Source organism: Canis lupus, chromosome 6 (genome assembly GCF_011100685.1).
Source record: "Canis lupus familiaris isolate Mischka breed German Shepherd chromosome 6, alternate assembly UU_Cfam_GSD_1.0, whole genome shotgun sequence".
NCBI classification, from domain to species: Eukaryota; Metazoa; Chordata; class Mammalia; order Carnivora; family Canidae; genus Canis; species Canis lupus.
In genome coordinates, this window is record NC_049227.1 from 3,506,339 (window position 1) to 3,528,647 (window position 22,309).

Below are 22,309 nucleotides of genomic sequence, written 5' to 3' on the forward strand. Positions count from 1 at the left end.
TTCAACTATGAAGTAGTAACATTTTAAATCTTCTCTCATGGTGTAGAAGTTAGACAAACTGAAAGAAAACTCAATGCCCTAGGGAAGGGTTAAGTTTTCCAAAAACGCTCCTAAGGAAATCCTCCATTGGCTACAAGGTTTGGCAGCATGTCACATCATTGTGTCCTTCAGGGATTGCATTGTGACTTAGTCTTGCAGTTAGAGAATAAGGCTCCTTACGGGGATGGCCTGGGCAGCCTCTGTTTTGGTTTCCCATTTCCAAGTCTAAGTAGGGATGGGAAAAAAACTCAAACAAAAACCTACCACATCCTTATTAGTACAACCTAAAACTTTTTAAACATAATGTCTGAATGCTCACATCATGAGCAAATAGTTCTGTGTAAGACAAATACAAGCCTGGGGGGTCAGAAAGAAATGCATTCTTTTGTAAAAGTTAACCTATTCCTTTCTTCATTTTTAAAACCCTCTTTGGAAATTCAGGAGAATGTTCAAACTTGCCACATAAAAAAGTGCAACCATTTTAAAAGGCAGCTGCCAGCTCAGCATCTTCTGAATCAGTACATATTTATACTTAAAAACATAATCCAACAACTAAGTTCCACTGGGGTGGTTAAGTGTCAGTTAAAAAGCTTTCTCTTCCCAGTATGAGAAAATACCAGGAGAACTGAGGTTTTATAATCAGGGAAAAGAAGGAAAAGTCAGCTTGGTTTTAGAACTACACATCTCTCTTATAAAAGTATATTATTGTACTCTGACGGTAAAAAGATTAGTTGACTTCAATGGATTCTCAGAAAAAAAAAAAAAACCTACTATTTACTCTATACAAAGGAGCAACATCTTCCCATAATTACAGGAAAGCTGTGCATTAAGGTGCCTGCTTAGGAAGTACCATTTCCTAATAAGATGCAAACCTATCACACTCTCACTAAGTCAAAAATAAAGACTAACTTCTCACTTCCTACGGCCCTCTCTCCTCTGTAGTTCTTCAAATTATAACTCCCTCAGTAAAAGGTATTAAGCAACTATCCATTAATTGAGAAATTCTCCTCAAGGACGCTCTCATCTCAGGGGCTCCTCCCAGCTAAGATGGTCACATACAGCTACTTTATCTTGTACCAGGCAAAAGTAAGGAAAAGAAATTGTGATGTGTACAGGCATCAAGCACAACCAGAAAACAACATCCAATACTATGGGCACAAGCTTCTGAACATCTATTGTGGCCCTTAAACACTTGTGTCACCTTTTACCAATAATCATACAACAGACAGCACTTGTCTGGGCAACACACATGTAGCCATGCCTTTCCCTCACATGGTACTTCTCTCCTCTAAATATCTTCAGAGAAACTATCAATTACAGACTCCAAACCAAAATTACTCTGAGGTCTACTGCAGCCTTCCTTCCTTGAAAACACTATGTATCTCTGCTGGTCATAAATTTAAAGAACCATGAAACTCAAGGAGAGGAGCCTGAAAAATCACCAAGACCAAATCCCTCATTTTCTAGATGGGCAGCAATAGACAGTGATCTGTTCAGGGTTTCAAAACAGTACAAGTGATTCTGGGGAGTCTACAAATGAAAAGTAGTGGTAGAGCTTTATTTCAGTTATCAACTTCTGCTTCCCCTCCTACCAGAAAAATAACATTTGATTTGGGGAGTATATTTTGGCATCAACACTGAAGATAAGAAAAACACCACTTGTTTTGAAAACTCTTACACAGACCAAAAAGGTACAACTCATTCTTTCCTTCTCCACGATTTATAATGAGTGAGTCAAAAAAAAAATTGCTTTTCAAATATTTAGCCTAAAATAAGGATAGCTTTGATTTCAAATACCATGTGTACCAGAAGGTTAACCATTAGGACAAAAGCTACTTGAATTTGAGATATACATGTCCTAATTTTCTTTTATGATCACTAGAGGACAAAGCAGAAGGAAGAATTTCGAGGACAGAGAATGGGAAAGTCAGATCAAATCTGGGAGTATGAGTCAAGGATGAGGAACCACAGTTTAGTGTAGACTTGGAATTAAATTGGTTTCTTGTCTGAAAGAGTAGGAAGGCTTCCTCCTATACTACTGCTAGGGAAGGCCTGGGGAAGAGGTGGTGGTTACACTGCAACTTCTGTCCCAGAATAAAAATTACCTTTCTTACAGAGCTCATGCAGAGGAGCATGGGCTGGGAGTCACAGCAACACCACCTTTTATAGCACCTAGCCCTTCCTCCTTGGCTCCACTCTCCTTCCTGAAACAATTTCCTTATATAGAAAAAGAAATCTTCAGGTAAATGTGGTTGCTTTCAAACTTCCCAGCTCTTCCTCTGCTCTCTGAACTTGGTAGTTTATCCTGTTTCTTTTTATGCTTTCATAGGTCACCATTTCTATAACCAAAGTCACTCCCTATGACCAAACTATTCACTTAGTTCCTAGAAATACTTGGGAGGCCCCCTATTACCTCCAACCTGGAGTTCTCTTTCTCTTCATCCCAATTGGCTAATATACAGGGAAAATAGAGCAATACAAAGAAACCTGGATCTAAACCCTGGTTCTGTACCTCATTGCTAAGTGGCCTGAGACAAGACACTGTAATGCTTTGACCTCTGGTTTCCCCCTGTAGAAAGTAAACCTATTACCCACTACCCAGGATGGCTGTGAGAATTACAGATTATATAAACTCCCTTATTAATGACTGTAACATGGTACGCATTAGACAAATGTTAATAATTACTCTTAGAACTCCAGTCTGGGGGATCCCTGGGTGGCTCAGCAGTTTAGCGCCTGCCTTTAGCCCAGGGCACAATCCTGGAATCCCAAGATCCAGTCCCACATCGGGCTCCCAGCATGGAGCCTGCTTCTCCCTCCTCCTGTGTCTCTGCCTCTCTCTCTCTCTCTCTCTCTCTCTCTCTCTCTCTAGTCTATCATAAATAAATAAATAAATCTTTAAAAAAAATTTCATTTGAGAACATATATGTACCTTCAGAAAACCTGCCCTGTCGAAAGGAGAAAAAATGAGTGGGAAATATTAGAAAGGGAGACAGTACATGAGAGACTGCTAACTGGGAAACGAACAAGGGGTGGTAGAAAGGGAGGTGGGCAGGGGGTGGCGGTGACTGGGTGATGGGCACTGAGGGGGGCACTTGATGGGATGAGCACTGGGTGTTATTCTATATGTTGGCAAATTGAACACCAATAAAAATAAATTAAAAAAAAAAAGAAAAGAAAAGAAAAGAGAAAAGAAAAGAAAAGAAAAGAAAAGAAAAGAAAAGAAAAGAAAAGAAAAGAAAAGAAAAGAAAAGAAAAGAAAGAAAAGAAAAGAAAAGAAAAGAAAGAAAAGAAAACCTGTCCTGTCCGGCAGCCCAGATGGCTCAGCGGTTTGGCACTGCCTTCAGCCCAGGGCCTGATTCTGGGGACCTGGGATCGAGTCCCACATCGGGCTCCCTGCATGGAGCCTGCTTTTCTCACTGCCTGTGTCTCTGCCTCTCTCTCCCTCTGTGTCTCTCATGAATAAATAAATAAAATATTTTAAAAAAAAAAAAAGAAAAGAAAACCTGCCCTGTCAATTGTGGGGACACTCCCTGAGATACTTCTGTGCCCATGCTGACGTCCATCCCTCTAGATGTTTTCTCAGGAATATATCCCTCCTTACCCACGGTTGAACGGGGACTCCATATCTTATTAGAGACCAGATCATATTAAGGCTTTGGGTCCTCCAATCTTTTCACTAAAAATCATCACCAAAAATACACTCTTGATGCTTTATAAGAATGACTTCCAAACTGACCTGGTCATTATCAAGTAGAAAATCTAAGACCACAAGTTCTGTGACTCGTCCCCAGAGATTCTGGTTCATTAGCTCTTCGGGATGGGCCAGAAAACACTCATGATATGATTCTAATGATCTGTGAACTTGCAGAACCACTGTTTGTGTATGATCCCAGATTTCTCCCTCTATATAAAAACATCTGCAAACTGGAAAATGCGTGTTGGGCTTCTAATTAGCAGCACCTGCTCTATGAGCCACACTCCCTTTCTCTGCTTACTTCAAGTGATAGTCATTTCCATTCAATGGTCCCATCAAAAACAAACAGAACACACCCAGGACACAGGTAACTCAGCAGGCACTAAAGCCTCTGGATTTGTGCAGAAAAACTGCTATAAACAGCTTCATTTCTCATTATTAATCTATCTCATGTGGGGATTTCCACAGGCAGAAAGACTCCCAAATGCCAAGAGCTATATTTTCTTGTGGATCACTGAAACCTAATTATTAACAGACCAGTAAGCCCTACTACCAGACTTTCATACAATCAGCAGATCGCAAAGACAGTCCTGAATTATGGACTACAGAGAACAACTGAAGAACAGAAAGGCAAATTCATTTCTTCACCACTGTTCTCACCTACACAATATCTGAGGTGCTTTAGAAAATAAAAATCATAAGCAAGGTTCTGCCTGCATGCAGACAACCATTTTTAGCACCTCAGAACCTTGAGATCCACAATGTACCTGAGAGCACACTTGCCCGTTTCATTTGTCCCAATCATGAAGATCTCTACCCTATGAACCATCTCCAGCTTGACTAGCATCAGTAGTCCAGCCAGTCTGCCCCACATGCCAGTAGCACCAGTGTCAAGCTTTGTGGCACACAGCACATCTGATAAAAAGGTACCAATGCCCAAGTTTCAAATTGTCATAAAAACACTGAGTTAGGCCTGGTGTATTCTGTGAGAAGCAAGTACACAGCTTTGCGAGGCAACATGCCAGCAGCCCACCAAGGAGGTCTTCTCCACAGGAAGGACTGCAGAGAGGCAGGCACATGAGGAAGGGATTTTGAGAAGGACACACCCACGCTTCCTCACCTGTCTGAGTCCCTTCGGTGTTTTCTTTCTCTTCCCAAGGTGCTGGCAGAGATTGCGGTCATTTTCTCGATCTGAGCTGTAGTGGTGGGGGTGGCTGAGTCTGCTCTTCTTGGAATGAAAGGAAAGGCCATTGGTAAGTGCTTCTCGTTTCTTCTTGATCAGAGGGGTCTGGCGTCTTTCCACACGTTCCTGGGGCTTAAGTGCCACATCTTTCTATAGGAAAGAAGGAGAGGGAAGTGCTGATTACATAGGTGTCCAGAGTCACCCCCAAAGCACAGGCTACACAGGGCTACAAGAAGGGAGAGGGGAAAGCAGGAAAGACGGAGATGAGAACACCTAAAACTAAGAAACACTGCTCTCGATCCTTCTGAATCCCTAATGCCACCACAAATATATCCTTTCTATTATTGCTGGGCAGAAAAGTCAACAAAGCAAAAAGCATCTGTCCATTAAAAGTGATTTCACTGCTTAGTGGCTTTCAATTTGATTCTCTGCTAGGTCCAGCACACAATGACATTCTCCAAGGAGACTCAATACACTCACTTTCCATGTTGGTACATCAATTATATTTCAGAAAAGGAGTACTAAGTGCATGCATGATTTAAGGAAAAAAAAAAAAAAAGGCAAAAGCCCAAACATACCAGGGCCAGGAGGATGTGAGCCAGCAAGAAAGAAACTTTCAATTTATATGATTAAAATGTTTCCTTAATGCATTATATATTTTTACCACAAGTTCCTCTGAGCATCCTTAATTCCCAGTTTTTTGCAAAATGTAACAACAATATTATCACCAAGATATACAGCAACCTTTCATTTATTACTATGTGTGTGTGACTGCGGGGGGGGGGGGGGGGGTGTGGGAAGGGCAGGAGAAAAGTAATGGATGTCCTGGAATAGGAAACAGCAGCTGTAGAGACTACAGGCAGGCATTTCAGGCCACAACCTCCAGCGACTTCTGTGCCTGCAGGTGGCTCAGCATCTATGGAAATACCAAAGACCTGAACCCAAAGCCTGACACTGGCATCATTCATTAGGAGACGAAGTACACCACTGGTAGGATACGTGCAAAGGTCCTCTGAACCCTGAGAAATGCTGTACACACAAAGTGCTGAAATTAGAAGATTTGGAACTCAGTCCATTGTAAATGAGTGGACATGATCCTATTTACACTAAAAATGTTCCTTCATGGAGCCGCACTCCCATACAAATAAATTGTTTCTGTGGTCCTAAATCAATGCACATTAAAATAAATCAAAAAACTAAAACAAAAATTTCCCTTTACCCATCTTTCTCCTTAAAATACTTTGCTCTTTACTCCAAACCCCCTTCCCCACCCTCCTCCTCCTTTACAGCCAATAGCCCCATGTTAGTTCTCTATCCTACTGCCTCCCAATATCCAGCACTGCCCACTTGACATACACGCTGCTCCTCAAGGTCCTTCCGCAAATCAACCATAGCCATTATGGTCCTTTACCTCTGCTTTACCGTTGGCCTCAAAGCTCTACTTTCCACACCCCTCCCTCTTCTAGTTCAAGGAGTCTTAGCAGGGCTGTCCACTCAGGATGACCTTTCTTATAATGCAAAGCACTGTTCTCAAGCCTTATACAAGTATTTTCTTTTCTTTTCTATTTTTAAGATTTTAGTTATTTACTTGAGAGAGAGAGAGTGGGAGAGAGCACAGAGGAAGAGAAAGAAGTAGACTCCCTGCTGAGAATGGAGCCTGATGTGGGGCTAGATCCCAGGACCCTAAGATCATGATCTGAGCCAAAGGTACATAGATGTTTAACTGACTAAGCCACCCAAGTGCTCCACAAGTATTTTCTGTTCACCCAGTATATGCCAAGTACAAACTCAGCACTGGCCTCTACCAGGGCTGGGAAAACAATAATGTGGGGGAAAAAATCACCACCTCATGAAACTTAAAGTTTAGGGACAAATATTAAATCACACAAATATATCATTGCAAATTTAACTATCTGCTCTAAAGGAAAGGCAAAGAGTGCTAAAACTGGGGTAAATGGTCTAGTTCAGAGGACTGAGTTGGTGCTAAGGAGAGGACTACCATCTGACCTAGTTCTGAAAGTTTGAGCAGAGAGAACAGCTTATGTCAAGGCCCTGCAGCAGCTGGCAGCATGATCCCTTAAAAGAATCAGGGCACAGACTAACTTATCATTCATCTCAGTAACCCCAATGCTTCACATACAGAGTCAGGCAAATAACAGGTAGTATGTATGTTTATGTTTGATAATAAATAAATAATAAATAAATAAATAATAAATAAATAAATAAATAAATAAATAAGGCAACTAGCTAAAGTATCCAAACCTTTAAGTCACAATAGTGATTTAATAGAACCCCAAGCCAGCACTAAAATAGAATGAAGCAAACTAGCAAAGCAGAAACCAAGGAACCTTGAAGGCACTGCAGAAACAAGGATCCACAGCAAACAGCAAGCCCTAGAAGAGGCAAAAGACCTTATCCCTGGAGAAAGAAGATATCAAAAATAACAATCTCCTAAGGCAAATGAGTGGTTCCTGGTCTAACTTCTAGCTGCTATCAATGCAGATGATTTACCCTCTGCCATTGGAGAGGGAGCTCTCCTGAGGCAATGAGGATATGTGGTGGAAAGTATTTAAGGGACAAGCTGAAATCAAAGTGAGTGCACATGGCCATTGATTCTAGTGTCAGAAACTTGTACACTATGCCTAACACATGGAAAATGTTCAATAAATGTCTGCTGTATTTATTCCTCTGTCTGGCATCCACTACCACAGTCAGCTATGTCAAACACCTGCTCAGCTCAGATTATTCTGAGATTAACATAGCATGCAACCAAAACAGCTCTCATGAAAAGATACTCGGAAATGATGGCAATGCTAGCAGAAGCAGCCAGGTGAGGTCCATCGTGGATTGCTTCTATATAATATGATTAATTGTACTACTATTTCTAAGAGTAATATATAAACTCCCCACTGGGTAAAAAAAAATCTCCTGTCACCCACCTACTGCCTTACATGCCTGTAGAGTATTGGATTAATAAAAAATTAGGATACAAATAATGTATCAATGGTGCTTTTAAAAAAAATTATGCCATTCTCTTTGGAGACCAAATCTCCTTTAGTACTGAAGGTGCTCCAAAGTATGTTGAAAATTATGTGCAATTCCATACAAATGTGAATTAATATTTATGAGAGTATGGTATAATTTTTTCCAAATCCATTTTATTTTCATGTAGCATATTAATCAAGGCATTCTCACCACACCACAAGAGCTACACAGCAAATGGACCCCATACCGTGATATTAGCTTGTAAGAGATCTGCTGAAGTCTTAGCAGCAGCAGTACAATCATCTTAGCTCCAATTAATATTGAGATTTTTAATTCTGGAGGGTGCGAGAATGGGGAGGAAAGAGGAAGAGAGAAAGGATCAAAATGTGTATAGAGGCGGTGGCTTAAGAGGTAAGAAGAAATCAAGAGTCATTAAAAGGTTTTTATTATAGGTTTATATTCTCAAAGACTAGAAATTATCTTCATTCTTTCAAAGATATAGTTTTATTTAGAAACTGCTGCATAGACACTTTGGTATAATTCTTGAATAAACCAGGCTGATGTTTATTCATTCTGTCTGTAAACATTATCTGGTTGCTTACTATGTATAAAGTAATCATTTAACTTCTCATTGACTGTCTTGGAGGGAAAATGACAAGAACTGTCCACTATAAACAATAAGAATCAAAGACAAACAGAATGATTATAAATTACCTCCTAATACTCTTAAAGAGTTCTGCATGTGATTACACACATGTGTATGTGTGCATGTATCTATCCACCAACCGGCCATTAACAACTGTTTAAGAATTTCCTTACAGAAACTTGGGTGGTCTACAAAGCACTGCTACAAGACAGGAAGTAAACTGTGGTTTATAAAATAAATTTTTACCATCAATGAATTACAATTTTCAAAGCTCAGTTGATTCATTTGTCTACTATGATACGGGGTAGCAATTCCCAGAAAAAATTCATGTCCATCAGAATTACCTGCAGTGCTTTTTAAAAATAAGATGACTGTGCCTCATACTAGGCAAAGGATACATTTAGCAAAGAAGCACTGGAAGAGAAAGTGAGGAGGGCAGAAGAGTAAGGAAAAGATCTGGGGGGAAAAATGTTTTAAGGCATTCATTGACAATCAGGGAAGCAAGCAAGAAAGCAAGAAAGCCAGTACACCAACAACAGAAGGCTGGCTGTGAAATAAAAAAATTTAGACTTATTTTCTGGCAATAGAGGGGGTAAGTGCACAAGCCATGCATAACAGATGGGAATAGGTTTCATGAATAGTTGAAATTATGTGATTTTTAGGTCACTGGTGATGGAGTGCAGGGTCACAGCAGCACACATGATGAGAGGCTCAGAGCCGGAGCATTTCCTTCAACACCCAGCCTTCTTCAAAATAGGCGATCTTGCTCTTGACTTCCCCTTTTCTCTCAAATTATAATCTCTCACAAAAGGCTTCCTCTGCCACTCCTGAATTTCAAAATGAGATGGTTCAGGGCTGTGCAGACTAGGGGAGAGCAATAAACTGCAGATGAAGCACTGTCTCAGCAGCGGAGCTGCATTTGCTGATTACAGATGAAGCCAGAGACAACAGAAAATGAAGGCACAATTTGCCTGCCTTGCATGAAATAGGTTTCAGAAAGTCTCCATTTGATTTTTCCAACCAAACTAATCTGAAAGCAGCCCATCACTTATAAAGCATATGCGGAGTGGGTGTCTGCATGTGCCCCTGTGTATGTACATGCAGGAAAGAGGGGTATGATTTAAACAGAACCTCTTCTCTAAGTTATTTGATCTTAAGGACAGGCAATGAAATAACAAAGAAGCCAGGAGAAATACGAAAAAGCGCTTTTGCCTGTCACCATCAAAAGGCATCCATGGCTGTGTGCTGTCATTTTAGCTTGTCAAGTCCTTTGCTGACTTATTGTATTGCATTTGTACTTATTTTTGGATGGTTTTACAAACGCTGATTCCATCTCTTCCCTTAAGCACAAAAGAAGTAAAAGCATTTACAGTGATAGTACGAAGTGAAAGATTAGGAAAGAAACAAATTACACAGCTCTTTTAAAACTTTGAATGGGTATGTGGACATTAGCCCCTACTCTAGACAAATGGACTTCCGAACAGACCTTCAGAACCTAAACTTTTTAGTAAGGACAGGAGGCTGTGTGCAGGAATTTACAAACAAAATAAGGAACAAACGCAGCATTCAAAATGTAGTTCTCCACGTTCACACCTTTTAAAAACAAAAATAAAAATACCTACTATGTGCCAGACACTTTGCCACCTGTCAGGAAAACCTAAGAAAACATCCCTGACCTCAGGCTCTTTATTTAGTAGGAGTACAGGAGACAAATCAATGAGCTATTACAGTAAAGTGGGTTAGATGAGGAGCTGCAAAGGTGCTCCATTCTGCCGCCCTTCACATGGTATTACAACTGCAGCCCTGCATTGCCATGGGGACAGAAAAAGAGATCAATGGATGAGTACAGAAATAGACCCGTATGTATGGGGACAACTGGTTTTCAGCAAAAGCACAGCAATTCTGTGGAGAAATAATCTTTTTAACAAATGTTAATAGAATATATATATATATATATACATATAATACATATACACACACATACACATCTCTATATGTAAAAAATAATTTTGATTCATGACTCAGTCTAATTAGAAAAATTAACTAAAAATGTATCATAAATCTAAATGTTGAACCTAGAACCATACAACTCCTAGAAGACAGAAGATAAAACTTTTGAGACCTTAGGTTAAACAAAAATTGCTTAGACATAATGTCAAAAGCACAATTCATAAAAGAACAAAGTGATAAATTACACCTCATCAAAAATTAAAACTTCTGCTCTTCAAAAGAAATTGTTAAGAAAATGAAGAGATAAGTCAAAGAATGGAAAACTATCTGCAAAGTGTAATATCTGAGGAAAGTCTTGTATCCAGATTATATTTTTAAAAGCTCTCAAAACTACATAAAAAGAAATCAATCCAGTGTTTTAAGCAGTTAAAAAAATAAAAAGATTTGGACAGGTGACTAAAGAAGACATATGGATGGCAAGTAGCATGTAAAAAGATGCTTAACATCAACAGTCATCTTGGAAATGCAAATTAAAAACAAAATGAAATGCCACTATCTACATACTAGAATGGCTAAAACGAAAAAGACTCACCATACCAAGTGCAGGCAAGAATGTGGAGGCAGATTCTTACACTAACGGGAGGAATGAAGAATGATACTGCCACTTTGGAAAACAGTTTGGCCATTTCATTAAAAGTTCAAAGTAGACCTACCATATGATCTTGTCATTCTACACTTAGGTATTTCCCCCCAAAAAATGAAAGCACATTTCCACAAAAAGATCTGTATAAGACTGTTCATATCAGCTCTGTTACAGCTTAACTGAAAACAACTCAAACATATATCAACAGATGAATAAACTATGATATAACCATTCTGTGGAATATTATTCAACAATGAAAAATAGCCTACTGATACATGACAGTTTGACTATATCTCAAAATAATTATGCTAAGTTAGAGCAATGAATCACAAAAGAATATTTTGTATGTTTCCATTCATATAAAATCTAAAAAATGTAAAATAATCAGTAGTGACATAAGGCAAATCAGTGGTTCCCTGGGAGAGGCAGGAAGAGATTATATACAGACATGAGGAAATATTTGGGGTGATAAACTATTGTCTTGATTATGGCAATGCTTGTATGGGTGTACACACATGTGAAAACTTATAAATTGTATACTTTTATTCCTTGCAGTTTGCCAGTATGTGAATTACACCTCAATAAAGCTGTAAAAAAAGAAACAGCAACCCTTGCCATCACGCACAACTGGCACATCACCATCACCAATAACTGGACTGCATTCAGTGTCCATCAAAAGGAACTCATCTTTCAGATTCCTGAAACAAAGGGATGACCTTACTGTAGAAGGTCTGGCGTTAGCCCATGATGTGGCCACTGGGGACAACTCAGCTGGGAATTCGAATGCCCCAGGCAGACCAGGCAGTGTCGTCCTTACATCATTTTCAGTGCCAAGGCAGAGCTGGGCCTTTTTTTTTTCACTTCTAAGAGTCAATTCTCAGTTATTCAGAAGCTAACATTTGGTCCAAGTTTTCCTAGCTTTCTTTCAAGTGCCCTGGTTAGCTATTTAGCCACATCTCTCATGAACACTTGAATCAAAAACAAAGAAAGTATAAATACATTTTTTACTGTTCCTAATGCAAAAAAAAAAAAAACAAAACCTGAGGTATTACTACAATATACTTAATACATGGTAATACAAAGGATGTAAGGGAATCTAAATGGAGAGAGGAAAAATGGTTTAAAATAAAGAGACTAAGTACAGACAAATTTGTACTCTTAGTACAAAGAGACTAAGTATGAAAACACTTGTCAAAGGTGCAGTGCTATTGTCAGAAGTGAGGAAGAAGAGAGGAGAGGGGAGGGGAGGGGAGGGGAGGGGAGGGGAGGGGAGGGGAAAGAAAGGTATTTGAGAAGTTCTCCTAAATTCAGTTATAGGATGAGATCACAGCCACCAGCTCAAGTGAGATTTTTGCACACTCTGTGAATTGAAAATGTCCCAGCAGCCTCTCATTCCCATAGATAATTGAGAGTTGGCTGCTGTTAGACCTTAACACTCTCAAAGTGGTTGAGTCCCTGGCAACTAGATGCTATTGCTTAAAACAGTTTAGGCTCTTAGCCCTGAAGGATTCCTAAAATTGGATTACAGTCCCTCCAGATAATCTGAGAAATATAGCATGACGAAAAGGAAACCTTAAAAAAAATTTTTTTTAACTCCTCTATAACAGCAACATTCTAAAAGAGGAACACAGCATGACTCAGGGAGAAAATCTCATCAGAGAAGGCTTAAGGGTGATAATGTACACAAAGAGTGAGTCCAGAAAGGGGAAGGGAACCCCATAACAGAGAAAAGCATAATGGAATCCAGAAGAGAAAGTGGGCATGCCACACAATCCTCAGGCTTTTCCAAAGGTGGGGGCCTGGTTTGCTACCTCAAGAGAGGCAGGCTGAGAACACAAATTTCTGTTGCTTCTAGATCCATTCTAACCTAATCCACTGTGGTCACAAACACATTTGAGAGGACGTGTAATTCTAATAACAGCCTTTTAAATTAGCTATTATTCATTTTTTGCTAGGCATTCCTTGCACAAAATGGGGAAAGGGTTGATTAATGTGCATGTGGCAAAATAATTAGTGATCAGGCCCTCCCTGCAATACCCAGGTTTGCTCCACAGGGATGGTGGTTACAACTCCCTGAACTCCCGGCAGTGAATATAGTATGAGGCATATAGTAGGTGGGTTTTGAACAATGGAATCAGAGAAATGAGAACAACATGGATGTGTCTCTCACTCCTGAGGCTGTCCCACCAGGCTATGAATTGTACTATGTCTCCTCTCTTGCTTTCTCAGACTGTCACCCAAAAACTTCCAAACTTACTATCTAATGATATCCCCTCAGCAAAACATGGTGAAACCATCCATTCCCTTATATACTAAAGGGTGGAGCAAATGCCTCAAAGACAATACAGATCACCTTATTAAGTCCAAGAGAAGACAAAACAATAAAGGGGACTGACAGGCAAAATGTCCCATCTTGCGTGAGGCATCATATGAAGGTCAAATGACCATTTACCAATCCTTAATTACCTTAATACCTCCTACTCTCAAAAATATCAAGTGCTTGATACTATTACCCAGATATGCCAGACAAGGAGCCTGACTAGCTGGTGAAAACCTCTTTTTATCCAGATATTGGATTCAAATTAATTTAAAAAGGCACAGACTTTGCTCTTCTTCCCTCAAAACGTTCTCAACTTCTCTTTCCCAGGTATCCACATGCTACCACATCTTCATTTTAAATGACCAATGTCTCTAGAAATTTGCAGCAAGTAACTTACTGATACTGTAGTAGTCATTGTCAGCTGTATGTGCTGAATTATTACTTTCTGGGCCTGGAGGAGTCCTGGAAATGACAGCTATCCCAGATTTCATGTGGGAAAATGACCTTATCTGGGCTTGCATTACCATTATAAAGGGAAAGGCAGAGAAGATGGTGTATGCACCAGAAATCCAACTTACAGTATGGATGGATATCTGGCCCTACAAGGATCTTTAATTTAGTTAGGGAAAGATGCAACGTATCCATTCATTTCACTTTTCTAGCAGAGTGAAATGAAATTAACCACAAGAGAACTAGCAAAATAAAGACTGGGAATCTAGGCCGTGGAAGGATCCTCCGTTCCTCTCTGCCATGCTCTAACACCTCTGATCCTCACTCTTTCCTTTAATCCTCCCCAGAAGACAGAAAATAAACTCCTGATGTGATATCAGAATATTTTAAAGGAGGATAAAAGGGAAGACCACTAATAGTTCCTTCTAGCTCTGGCTCTGAAGAAGTCAAATCTAAACAAAACAAAACAAAAAGTCAAAGCTACATTAATAGGCAGCAGAGAACACCTTGGTGTTTGCTTTAGTTAGGGCTGGCTGTGCTGCTGTAGAAACAGAGGTGGCAGCTGGCAGTGGGGAATCACTTGAAGAAGCCTGTGTAGGAGGACAAAATCTCTCTCTCTCTCTCTCTCTCTCTCTCTCTCTCTCTCTCATACACACACAGACACACACACACAGATACACAGGCACATTCTGTCCACTCAGCAGACAGGACACAATTTTATAAAAGATAATTTAATGTTAGGAGTATTCAGTGACAGGAAGAACAACTTCTGGCAAAATTCACATTATGTGGTTCTGCATACAAATACAGTTTGGTACAGCATATTGGGAAGGATATATGGAAAAGAGACAGTATGGCTCAAGTTTTCAAGAGATTCAGATAGGTTTCTGGAGAACTATGAAGTAATTACTTGAGTAATAATTCTGCAACTTTCTCCCATCTTCCAAGAGACTGTAGTCAACTTCCCATTGGAGATGAGTAGGCATTTCTTCATTTACAGAGTGGTGAGGCAGAGAACCAGTGTGCACATGCACACACCAACCTTCTAGTACTCCAGGAGCAACTGTTACACCCTTTCTCAGACTAATTTTTATTGAAGGGGCAGAACCCAATCTACACCAACATCTATAAATTTCAGGTTCTCTATGGGATGATCTCCTAGGTTCTGTCAACCTCTCTAATGCTATTATCCTGGGAGGTTATTTTATCACATATAAAATGTTCAAACAATGTAGCTTAGAGTTCATGGATTCACTAGAGGTTTTTCTTCCAGACCATATTTTCATTCTCTAAAGGAGGAAGCTGAGGATTGATAAAGCTACTCTCATTCCCTAACACCAAGTCATTATAACCTTATTTGTGTCAGGGTTATGACCTTTTGTTTGAGGAAAATTTTATATTAAGGCTTAGTATTATCTCATTATAAACTTCTTCTCACCTCCACTTCCCTTCCAAATCATACTTAGGAAAAGGCTATTCCTCTTGTGTCAAATATCTGAACTCTTTCAGAAAGGATTCAAATCAGCACTAAAAATCTTTACAGAAATAAAAGCCTTGGCATTTTCTCTAAAACTGACAATCTTCACTATTTTATTTCAGGGATATAAAGCGGCAGGGAGTGACACCTTTCTGACCTTAAAGAAATACAAAGCTACACAAACGTTCCATACCCTGAATCTCACATGTTCTGCCTGTGTGGATAAATACGTATTAGAGGATACTATACAACTAGAAATACCCACAGGTGCAAAATACAGAAATTCCTGTTTAGTACCTACTGCAAATGTTCTCTCACTAAATAAGATACATATATGGGCTTTATGGAAAATTTTGCCAAGTCTTAGAGCTTATTCACACAGCTCCAGCCTATAACTCTGCACACCCTCTTCCTCATCACCCCTGATCTTCCATTTCAGGTTTTATCCAGAAAGATTTTCCTTGCTTTAGCATCATATGGGTAAAAATAAACAGAACTATCCTGCAGGTTTGCACAGAGTATAGAAAAGTGCATTATACGTATCCACTGACTGAGACACAAACTAAACAAACTCCTCAAGCTATTTCTGCCATGAGAATAAATTAGACCTACAATTACAGTTAAAGAAGAAGAGACTGTCCTTTCTGTTGGCTACTACACTGACCTGAGAGATGAAAGGTAGTGTCCATTTGCATAAGAGAGTAAGATGCTAATTCTAAGGCAACTGTGTTATGCAAAGAAGTCCAGATGTTACCAGCTTCTTGAACAAGCTAAGGGGCTGTCACTCTAATAAAGCTTCCTATAGATAGATTTAGTGATGTTTAGGTACTTATTGGGTCTATCAGATTTGATAATGGAATCAATCTCATCCTTTAGAAACTCTGGGTTAATGGCAAAGTTTATTAAACTGCAGGCAGTCATTCAGAAAAGATCAATAGAGACATGATTACAGAGTAACCAGAGGATTAAACATGAGATTTATCACAAAATTAAACTGAACTAAATGTTCTCTGATAGCACTTGAAATACTGTCAATACGTTTAACTCATAATCTAGGCTTTCTGTGTTTACCTAACAGGCAATAGGGATGTCTGATCTGAGAAGACGACAGCTATATAAAAACATAAGCCACAGAGATTTGCTGAAAGCACTAAGAGTCCCTCCTGAAAATGTTCTCCCATTTTTAAGCAGTAGCATTAATTTATCTGTAAGAGCTGTCCACAGTTAACTCCGTGGAGTTCTGAGTCACTGAGTGCATACCCCATCCACTCCATCCTTAAAACATACCTGTACATACACACCGGCACATATCTACAGATCTGTCTGCAGATGACATACTTTAAACAATTTCCTTCTCTCTCACACAGAAGCATGTGGTGTAACACTGGCCCATGGTCCCATGAGGAAAGGGAACCAGAAAATGTCATCTGACTGTAGGAAAATCAACCCTTCCTCATCCCAGTAGGATTTCTTGATGCCACCACAAGCTCAGCAAATTACATTCATAACAGTGCAATCCCCATCACAGCCTATGAAAGGTGAGCACTGGCTAAACAAACTAGCAATGGCACATACACTCGTAATCAGTGGAGGAGTCAATATACATAACAGCTGTTAAAACTGACATCAATACCACAGCGAGAGAGAACAGCTCTGCAGGACCCGAAATGATAAAGGCCAGGCCTGCTGTGTGATCCTGGGAAGGTGTGTGCATGAGCAGATGGGCCAGTAGGAAAATCGGTTATGGGGCCAAAAAATAAGCCTGTCATTTAAGCTATACCTTAGATGGCAGCATTTGTGAGGAAGATCTCCTCTTTTCCCTTGTTCAGTTTTTATCATATTGTGAGTACACTTCACCCCGCAAATGGCATCAGCCCTGCCCCAATGAGCAAGTAGCAGGCTCTGGGGATTTCAGCAGTAGTCTAATGTGCCAGTTCCTTTTAAAAGCGAGAGAGCTGAGTGGACACAAGATGCTGAGGCTGATACTACCCTGTAGTTCTGTCATCCTCTCATCACCAGAGCAACCACTTTTCTTCTCAGCAGTTACCAATCCTGCAACAGAGCTCGGGGTAGTCTTGAATACTTCTCAATTCCCCAGGGAACAAGAGCGCCATCCTGCCTGCTGAAAAAGGGACTCTGTGCCCCATCCCTAAAAGCCAAGGCTGCTATGAAGTACACAAAGTCAAACCTTCTTACCTTCAGACTCCCTTTTTTTAAGTAAGCTCCATGCTCAGTGTGGAGCCCAACATGGGATTTAAACTCAAGACCTGAGATCAAGACCTGAACCGAGATCAAGAGTCACAAACTTAACTGACTGAGCCACCCAGAGGCCCCCAGACTCCATTATTGAGAGATCCTATCAATCCGTGTTTTACAATCATTTCCCACAATAGAAAGTTAATTTCAGGACAAGGACAGTACTTCACTGCTGCAGATACTCTTCATTTGTGACTTCCTCCTTTGTGTCTTTGTTCAAGGAGCCCTGACACAAGCAGGTGCTGCGGTGGTAGTTAGATCTGGGTGTGAGCAATGGTGTTGCCACTTCGTGGCTTTGTGACCTCAAGCAAATCTCCCAGCCATTTTAAGCCTCCATTTCTACTCATGGAATACAGGGATAGAGTAAGGAGGTTTCATGAAATCTGTGAAAAGCGCCTGGTTATATCCCAGCATACAGCAGACAGTAAATAAATGATAGGTGAGGAATTCCTCTTCCTGACTAATACAGTCATGTTCTTAGTCATTATAAAGGGAAACTGTTAGTCATTATAAAAGATTGTATTTGGCACTAGAGGATTAATGATGGGATCTGTTCTCCATCTATCCTCAAGATTGTGTTTACAGAGTGTCTTTCAGTGTACCAAGTAATGTACTGCATATTGTATTTATAATCCTTTTTTTAATTACCACAACACCCTGTGAAGCCTCCGTATTCTCATTTCTATAAAACAAGGAGCTAATTATGGTACCTAACTTACAATGAGGCCATTAGGATTAAATAAATTAATCTAATCTCTGGAATAGAGTAGGGTTAGTTATTTTAGTACTGTGAATTGACCTGACCACCCCTGCACTCATGATACATCCAAAATTTAAAAGACACACCATATAAACCATTCCTACAGACAGGCAAAAAGAAGGCCTGAAAAAGCATTTGCAGCTGATGACATCATAAATCTCTTTTCAACTGCTTTACCCCTGCTGGTTTTCCAAATGAGACATCTGTCCATTTCCAAAAAGAAAACAAATGCATACAAAATAGTAACTACACGTAGTTCAACATGAAAAGATTACCCCTACAATGCTTCCTGCCAGAGCCTAACCTTGAACAAAATGGGTTTCTTGGACTCTATTAGGGAATCCCTCAATGTACCATCCAAAACCTTCCGCACAAGGCTTAATAGAACAGGGGGAGATGGAAAAAAGAAGGGGGGAGGGAGCTCTCCTTCCCAGCTGAGCACTGACACATACAGTACCGTTTGGGAGGCAACTTTATGTGCTCTTAGTAGTAGATTAATGAATGTAATTACCTAGCATTGTGGCTGTGAATGCTGCAAAAACTATAATTTATAGAGTGCTGTAAAGTTCTAATGTGTTTTTATGTCCATAAGCTGCTTAACCATAATCTAATGCATTTGTACAAGAACAGCCTAAGTGGCTCTCAGCTGAACAGTGAACACAAGTGTCTGAACCTCGGCGATTCTACTCGTACGTCTTTATAACCCAACCCCGTGTGGTAAGCATCTGAGGGAAACAGCTGCTGAATTACACAAATAATTCTAGAGACAGTGACAAGGCTCTCTGCCTCTCGCACCATGAGGAGAGTTTCTGGCTGACAAGGCTGCAAGCCTTAATTACATGCTGTGGAGATTGTACAAGCAGGTCTGGTGGGTACTTCCTCTCTTTCTGCCATACCCCCCACCTTCTCCTCCAATGTTCTAGCTCTCATTGCCCTCAAGGGCCCCCCCAACCTGCCCTTGAAGGTCGGGGTTGAGCAGGGATGGGTAGCAAGGAACTGTGGTAAGAAGAGCACGGGTGGATATTTTACCTTCCTCTGAAAATATCCTGACTTCCAGTTTGGAAAAGGGCTCACCATTTCCAACTTCTCTTCTTTCCCTGCCATTATATTTTCAAGGAAAGGTAGGCAGAACTCAACCGTTATTTGACATCTAAAGCAAATGAGCCTTTGAGATTGCCTCTGTCAGGGGTCTGATGTTTCATGTGATGCTCTGCATAGATGACATGACAATGAAGAAGAAGGTGGTGATGGTGGCCATGGTGGTGGCTGATGTGTACTAAGAGTTTACTATGTGCCAGAATCACATACCCACCACAATCCTGTGAGCAAGTGTACTGATGACATTTTCTGATGAAGAAATGTGATTTCTGTGATTCTAAGTGGCAAGGCAGGTGTGTCACTGCAGCTTTCCACACCAGAGCCTATATGGAGCTCATTAGGCAAGTTACTTACTGTTTCCTCATCTGTAACATAGAGATAATAATAGCATTTTACCTCCTAGGATTGCTGTGAGGAGTTAAATAGGTTAACACATATGCCTGAGTGGCTCAGATGGTTAAGCATCTGCCTTCAGCTCAGGTCATGATCCCAGGGCCCTGGGATCAAGTTCCACATTGGGCTCCTTGCTCAAAGGGGAGTTTGCTTGTCCCTTTCCCTCTGACCCTCCCCACTGCTCGTGCTTGCTCTCTCTCTCAAATAAATCAGTTTTTTAAAAAAAACTAATAAAGTGCTTTTAGAATAGAATATGGGCCTAAGCAATACTTTGTCCACATTGGCCATTAGTGCAATGATGAGCAAAGACACTATAAGGGACCCCAGAATTGCCTACATTTTCTATAGGCAAACATTCAAAGTCTCAAACACCTATAGCAGAGAGTTCCAGAAATTCATCCTAGAATACAACAGTACCAAATAACAGATAAGGCAGCAACATCAAAGTGCAACTGGACAAGCCCCACTCTACTTCCCAAAGCAGTGCTGAGTGCATGGTTCATCCCAGAGGACACCTCCCAAAGGACCCTCAGATGTTAAAGATAAAAAGAGCGACAGCAGCAGGAATCCCCACTTTCTTCTCCTCTTTCCAGAAGCAGTGTCATATGGTGATCAGTGTGTAAATATTTTAGCACAATTTAAAAAATTATAGCTTCAGGAAAACACAAGGCTAGAAAAACTTCAGAGCTCTCAGTTAAGTATAGGAACACAATGGCATTACATCAGTGGCCACGCAGGGATGAAGAGCCAGCTCTAAGACATGCACTCAGGATAAATTAGTATCATGGCTAATAAATAATTGAAGCTCTTCCTAGTTAAAAATGTACTGCTCTCCAGCATTCATAGGATGAGATGTGATTTGGACTCAATTAAAGCTCTATCCTGTCCAAAGGAAGAAATCCTGTCTCTCAGAGAGAGCCATGTGGCTGCTTCTTTGGTTCTTATGCCAGATTGATCTCTGGAAGCCTCAAGATCCATCAGGTTCACAGGGACTGCTTAGGAAGCAGCTACATGTCTCTCTCCTCCAACAGGAGAGTAAAAGGGAACAAAGTTAGAAAGTAAATAACAAAAAGAGGAAAGTATTTCCTACATCTTGGAAAATTAGCCCTGACCCTGGATGTGAGCACAGGTTTCCATTATTTGGTCTAAAAGAAGAGGGGGTGGGGGTAAATAAGCCACTTCCTGAAAAACACTGCCGTAGTCCTAAAAAAGCTGAAGTGGAACTGGGCACAATAAGGCTTTGGGATGTGGCCAGTCCTTCCCCTTTGCCTCTCCCTATCTTGGGCTTCCCCTACTACAAATCATTCTTCTCCAGCAGTCTTCAAGACTCACTTCCTCCTCTAAAGTTCCAATCATTAAAAGAAAGTTGCTAGCCACAGGGAAGTTCCCAAACTTTCACTAGTTCTTCACCCTACCTGCCACCACCCTCCTGTTTGTCCTTCTCTTCTCTGGGAATAGGACTCAAAACAGTGTTTCCTCACATTCTCTCCACCTATAACCCCTGCCCCATCCTCCATCCCAGTCCACACCTGTCCACTCACGTTTCGTAAGGCACACGTCTACCACATGGCACCCTGCTGCTTGCACCAAACTGATGGTATCAACTTGCCCCTCACCCTGCCATGACTTACTGTTTCTGCTCACATGTAACTCTCACTTCATCCATAAGCCTTAGGGATGATTTCTCCCTCCCAAGCACCCCTTAGCCCTTTCTATCTACACCAGTGGTCTGTAAGATGTTCCACTTGGGATAAGGTAAGTCTACATAAAAAAAATGTCTAGGGATGTCTGGGTGGCTCAGCGGTTGAGCATCTGCCTTTGGCTCAGGGCGTGATCCCAGAGTCCCGGGATAGAGTCCCACATCAGGCTTCCTGCATGGAGCCTGCTTCTCTCTCTGCCTATGTCTCTGCCTTTCTCTCTCTCTCTCTGCCTCTGCTTCTCTCCCTCTCTCTCATGAATAAATAAATAAAATCTTTTTTAAAAAAGTCTATTTGTTCATTTCACTCAATAATTTTTAATGTTACATGTTTTATGATCTATACAACCTACACAACAGCACATGCATAAAACTTTTAAATGAATAAAAATATGTCTAACAGGGGCGCTTATTTTAAGTGGTTTTTCCCATAGGAGCCTACAATCAAAAAAGCTGGAGGCTTCTGGTTTAGACTTTGCAGAGGGAAGCAAGCATCTTGATGGAAGAAATCATTTCCTACACTTGAAACACTCAAAAACATCACCAAATGATTAATTATTATAGGTACTACAAATCATTGCCTCCACACCAGGGAAGTAGAAAAGGGTGCTCTCTGAAACCAAATCTCAGCATCTGATAATATGTAAGAAATAATGACTTTCAGTGACTATAGTTAATAATACTGTATTGCATATTTGAAAGTTGCTAAGAGAGTA

The 22,309-nt window shown here is 40.5% G+C and overlaps 1 protein-coding gene across 8 annotated transcripts in view; it reads right to left on the reverse strand.

Moving 5' to 3' along the window:
• The window catches only part of AUTS2 (activator of transcription and developmental regulator AUTS2), a 1,128,325-nt gene that overhangs the window by 839,069 nt on the left and 266,947 nt on the right, over positions 1-22,309 (reverse strand). For all 8 annotated transcript variants that reach the window (XM_038539028.1, XM_038539030.1, XM_038539031.1 and 5 more), the window contains exon 2: positions 4,857-5,069. In XM_038539028.1, coding sequence (XP_038394956.1) covers positions 4,857-5,069 — 213 coding nt within the window. The remainder of the gene's footprint in view (positions 1-4,856; positions 5,070-22,309) is intronic.